The sequence below is a fragment of the Salvelinus sp. IW2-2015 genome, linkage group LG6.2 (genome assembly GCF_002910315.2).
Source record: "Salvelinus sp. IW2-2015 linkage group LG6.2, ASM291031v2, whole genome shotgun sequence".
Classification (NCBI taxonomy): domain Eukaryota; kingdom Metazoa; phylum Chordata; class Actinopteri; order Salmoniformes; family Salmonidae; genus Salvelinus; species Salvelinus sp. IW2-2015.
In genome coordinates this window covers 24,168,845-24,174,963 of record NC_036846.1, presented here as the reverse complement: position 1 = coordinate 24,174,963, position 6,119 = coordinate 24,168,845, and the positions used below count along the sequence as shown (strand labels likewise).

Sequence of the window (6,119 nt, the reverse complement as noted above, 5' to 3'; positions counted from 1 at the left end):
ATGTACATAAACATCACTATATATCATTTGGTGTTGAATGCTTTGAGTATCCATTGGTTACTGTGACCCACTCTATGATCTATAGTTAATACCTGGTCAATACTGGGTCAGGTAAGTACCAGCTAAAACCACGGTGTAAAATAAAGCTTTACCACAAATTACACAATTCAGTGTGCCCATTTGTTAGAAGGTACAAAACATTCTTAGTTCAATTCCAGACATTAGCTAACATTTGTTTTGTGCTAACGTTAGCTAACAGTCTGGGAATGTAGTGTGCAGCGAACGTCAGTGTCCGTTTCGGTTCTAAACTTCCACTACAAATAATAATGTAACCGTGTAGGCTTTCTGTTACATCTAGTAGGAATAGCAAAGTCCTTTAAAGTTTGATTATTGTCCCTAAACTGCCACAGTTATACTTACAAAAATTAGCTGTTTGATGTTTCAACTGTAACATTTTTGGAATGTTTATTCAAATCGTTCATCAACTGAAATTGTTACTAGGTAACAGGTTCACCTCAAACAGAACCGTTGTTGAACTCACTCAGATATGATTTACTGAGCCTTCTGCACATTGTCTCACATAACATGACATAATAACTTCACAACAGACATGTGTCTCTCACCAATTATGTTGAAATCTTTGAGGTAAGTTTTTCCAGTTCATTCGCTACTCACAATTCAGTGTGCTCACACCACGACGAGAGGGTAACTTCACAACAGACATGTCTCTCTTCCCCAGAACCTGATCGATGACCTGAAGTATGAGCTGACAGGGAAGTTTGAACGCCTCATCGTCAGTCTGATGAGACCCCAGGCCTACCATGACGCCAAAGAGATCCACGATGCCATCAAAGTGAGATTCTGTAGTAGAGATCCACGATGCCATCAAAGTGAGATTCTGTAGTAGAGATCCACGATGCCATCAAAGTGAGATTCTGTAGCAGAGATCCACGATGCCATCAAATGATTATATTTAGGAAGTAAAAAGTTAAGAAACAGGAAAATGATCAGAATTGAGAATAGCCACATCAGACACCAACTGTTACACAGCCTTGTTAGTAACGTGCCATTCTGTATTTAATGTAATGCTTTATTTCTAAGGGGGCAGGAACAGATGAGAAGTGCCTGATTGAAGTCTTGGCCTCCAGGAACAACCAACAGATACACAACCTTGTGGAGGCATACAAGGATGGTAAGATATATTTCTGCCTCCCATTAGAATAGATGGTAAGATATATTTCTTCCTCCCATTAGAATAGATGGTAAGATATATTTCTACTCCATTAGATGGTAAGATATATTTTCTTCCCATTAGAATAATGGTAAGATATATTTCTTCCTCCCATTAGATGGTAAGATATATTCTCTACCTCCCATTAGATGGTAAGATATATTTCTTCCTCCCATTAGATGGTAAGATATATTTTTCTACCTCCCATTAGATGGTAAGATATATTTCTTCCTCCATTAGATGGTAAGATATATTTCTATGCCTCCCATTGAATCGATAGTAAGATATATTTTCTACTCATTAGATGGTAAGATATATTTTCTACCCCCCATTAGATGGTATGATATACAGTTGAAGTCGGAAGTTACATACACTTAGGTTGGAGTCATTAAACCTCGTTTTTCAACCACTCCAAAATTTCTTGTTAACAACTATAGTTTTGGCAAGTGCGGTTAGGACATCTACTTTGTGCATGACACAAGTATTTTTCCAACAATTTTTTAAGACAGATTATTTCACTTATAATTCACTGTATCACAATTTCCAGTGGGTCAGAAGTTTACATACACCTAAGTTGTCTGTGCGCCTTTCAACAGCTTGGAAATTCCAGAAAATTATGTCATGGCTTTAGAAGCTTCTGATAGGCTTATTGACATAATTTGAGTCAATTGGAGGTCTACCTGTGGATGTATTTCAAGGCCTACCTTCAAACTCAGTGCCTCTTTGCTTGATATCATGGGAAATCAAAAGAAATCAGGCAAGACATCATAAAAAGATTGCAGCTCCACAAGGTCTGGTTCTTCTTTGGACGCAATTTCCATACGCCTGACGGTACCACGTTCATCTGTACAAACAATAGTACGCAAGTATAAACACCATGGACCACGCAGCCCGTCATTACGCTCAGGAAGGAGATGCGTTCTGTCTCCTAGAGATGAATGTACTTTGGTGCGAAAGGGAAATCAATCCCAGAACAACAGAAAAGGACTGTGACGATGCTGGAAGGAAACAGGTACAAAGTTATTATACTCCACAGTAAAACGAGTCCTATATCAACATAACCTGAAAGGCCGCTCAGCAAGGAAGAAGAAGAAGAAGAAGCCACTGCTCCAAAACCGCCATAAAAAAGCCAGACTACGGTTTGCAACTGCACATGGGGACAAAGATCGCACTTTTTGGAGAAATGTCCTCTGGTCTGATGAAACAAAAAGAGAACTGTTTGGCCATAATGACCATCATTATGTTTGGAGGAAAAAGGGGGATGCTTGCAAGCCGAAGAACACCATCCCAACCGTGAAGCATGGGGTGTGGCAGCATCATGTTGTGGGGGTGCTTTGCTGCAGGAGGGACTGGTGCACTTCACAAAATAGATGGCATCATGAGGATGGAAAATTATGTAGATATATTTAAGCAACATCTCAAGACATCAGTCAGGAAGTTAAAGCTTGGTCGCAAATGGTCTTCCAAATAGACAATGACCCCAAGCATACACCCAAAGTTGTGGCAAAATGGCCTAAGGACAACAAAGTCGAGGTATTGGAGTGGCCATCACAAAGCCCTGACCTCAATCCTATAGACAATTTGTGGGCAGAACTGAAAAAGCATGTGCGAGCAAGGAGGTCTACAAACCTGGCTCAGTTATACCAGCTCTGTCAGGAGGAATGGGCCAAAATTCACCCAACGTATTGTGGGAAGCTTGTGGAAGTCTTCCTGAAACGTTTGACCCAAGTTAAACAATTTAAAGGCAATGCTACCAAATACAAATTGAGTGTATGTAAACTTCTGATCCACTGGGAATGTGATGAAAGAAATAAAAGCTGAAATAAATGATTCTCTCTACTATTATTCTGACATTTCACATTCTTAAAATAAAGTGGTGATCCTAACTAACCTAAGACAGGGAATTTTTTACTAAGATTCAAATGTCAGGAATTGTGAAAAACTGAGTTTAAATTTATTTGGCTAAAGTTTATGTAAACTTCCGACTTCAACTGTATTTCCTTCATCCCATTAGAAGCTGAATGTCCATCAAACAATTGATCTCGAACATCACAACATGATTATAATGAGAGCAAAATGCCAAATACAGTTACAGTATGACATACTGTACACCATATAATAATAATAATAACACTTTTATAGCGCTTTCCATTACAATCTCAAAGTGCTTTAAGCAACAACAAACAAAAGAAAGACATGCAATTTTGAAAAACCCAAACAAATCGTTAATGGCCGATCATGGCAGGCAAGGTCGTTCATTAGTGGCTTGAGGCAGTCGGCACCAGGAGGAAGGCTCGAGGAGAGGCAGTTCAGAGGTGAAACAGAGGGGGTGGGGTCACATCCAGGGGGTGTCAGACTGGTCCAGAGCCGTTCATCAGGGCACCTGATAAGGGTACCTTAAATAAAGGTTAAATAAATAAATGAAATAAACTACAGTATGAAATCCACCTGTATTCAGCTGACACACCAAATACAACTACAACATGACATACAGCAAATACAGATGTAGCATTTTAATTTGATCACTATTTTGCTGCTGAACATTTTCCTGCAAAGCAGGAAATGCAAACTTGTAGTGTGACGTTTGTAATTTCCACTTGAATTCACATTTCCTGTTGCTTCAGTATTATTTTCCTGCTGTGAGAAACTGGTCAAATTAAGATTAGACATCTGTACAGCTACTGTATGACACATAACGAACACAGCATATTCCAGTCAAATCCTGGTTGTATTATTAACCGTCTGTGTTGTTACTTTCTTCAGCTTATGGCTCAGACATCGAGGAGGATATTACAGGAGACACGTCCGGACACTTTAAGAAGATGCTGGTTGTTTTACTCCAGGTTAGTTAATGCTATGGCAGTAGCCTGGTCAGGACACTTTAAGAAGATGCTGGTTGTTTAGAGGAGACTTGCATATGCATGCATATGTAATGTAGTTGAGTATCTCTTATAGATCTAATAACATGCGGCGATATTATTGTGTAATTGTATATGTCTAGGACATAGTATAGTCTTTAAGCACCAACAACAACATGTAGAGATATGATCTTGGAAATTTTGTAATATAGAAAATGCTAGAATCGTGTATTTCCAAGGTCGGTCGAGTAGAGTTGTCGAGAGATGGCAGCGTGCTCGTGAGAGTGTCGGTGTGCATCTGTAGGATATGCGTAATGTTTGAATATAGCGGCTCAAGTCACGCTAACACAGGAGGAGAAAGGCTCGATGAGAGATACTGTCAGATGTGCAGGAAGCTGTGAAAACAGAGGTGTGTTGTAGGGTTCACATTGCTGAGCAGGGGTGTCAGACTGGGTTCAACGAGGCGTTCCATGGCTGGACAGAAATTCATGAAGGCCACAGGGACGCTGATACAGCGCGTACAACTTTCAAATAACGGTTAACCATAACTAAATGCCAAATCAGAACTACAAGGAGTGTACCTGAACCTCCACACCTGTAATAACTAAATAGACAAAACTGACACGAGATACCTCTGACAGCCACCAACAACCAGGCAGAGGATAGACCTGCCGCAAACAACAAACCAGGCTAACCCTGCGGCCACAACAACAAACCCAGAGCTACACACTTACAACTACAAGACACCATCGACATGTACACGAACAACAGACAAACATAAGAGAGATTTTAATCCTGATACTTGATCATATTTCTGGCTCGCACTGAAAACACAATTACCTAGGTCTAACCTCTGGCAACCATGCGCCGGAAATGATATCGGTAGTGATGGACGTGACGTTCTTGTCTCAAATTACAACTCATAGAAACTAGTAGTTACACTTTCTGTCCTGTCTTCCGCCCCCAACAATCAAAACGTTTAATTTTCAGAGCTAGCATCGTCGACGCATTCGGAGCCGCTCAAAATCTAGATTAAGCAACCATTGCTATCCCAGCTCCACTCTTGACCCCGTACTGCACACGACTAATCGAAATCACAGAAACTTCGAGCTGGGGTAATCTGCTGTTAAGATTCTCTAAAACACATGTATGCTATAGTTTGTTGATTTCGATACTCACTCTCTCTCTCACGAAGCTTGAATCTATGCGGTCTTGCACTATTTCGAGTTGATGTGTATACTTTCACATGATAGGATGACAAGGTGCGGTACTAAAGTAGCCAGGTCGTAGGTCGTTCCATGAAATTACTGCCTTTTGCTTCCCTTTGATATTTTAACATGTAAGAAATTGCCGATTGAGATAAAAACTGCTATATTAAATACAGGCCTTAATTAATAATAGATAATGGCATGGCTATGACCTTGGTCATTGGAATAGAACGATGCTCTTATAGTAGATGTACTGTGATTAGTTTTACTAAGACGGTCAGTTGGAAGTAGTCTTGAAATAAATTCCTTTTTCCTTATTAGCAGTAAAGCGTGCGTTAGGATCAAAGTTAAGAAGAATGTCTCTGCTTGGTTTTCATTCTTTCAGGATCTAGATGTTAGATCGCTTCTATCAACTAGTGCAGTGGTTGACTAGCTCGTAGTCGAGGATTTACTCTTTTAAGCAAGAGGCGCTGGTTCGTCTTTAATCTTACACACTAGGTTTAAAGTTAATGACTCACTCGCGCAAGATATTGCTACTGGTCGTGAAGCCCAGTCGCTTGATACGGAGAATGCATGAGATTTGGTCTGGTTTTTTGTTTCATGATTCTGATCAGGATTAGTTCTTAATTGCCATCATGGTGAGATATCCAAAGTGCCGGCTGAGTAGAAGAGCACTGTTTTAGATGAGAGATGTGGTTGCTTTTTTTTACGTATATGTATGGTTAGTTTTATGTGATAGACGCAGTTGATTTTAGCAGAACCTGGTCAGTTGCTACTTGAACTTTAAGAAGAATGCTGTGTTTTACTCCTAGGTCTAGTTTT

At 40.0% G+C, this 6,119-nt stretch overlaps 1 protein-coding gene across 1 annotated transcript in view; it reads left to right on the top strand.

The window, feature by feature from the left end:
- The window catches only part of anxa6 (annexin A6), a 45,416-nt gene that overhangs the window by 7,843 nt on the left and 31,454 nt on the right, over window positions 1-6,119 (top strand). The window contains 3 exon segments of the mRNA XM_070444168.1: window positions 740-853; window positions 1,102-1,192; window positions 3,995-4,074. Coding sequence (XP_070300269.1) covers window positions 740-853; window positions 1,102-1,192; window positions 3,995-4,074 — 285 coding nt within the window.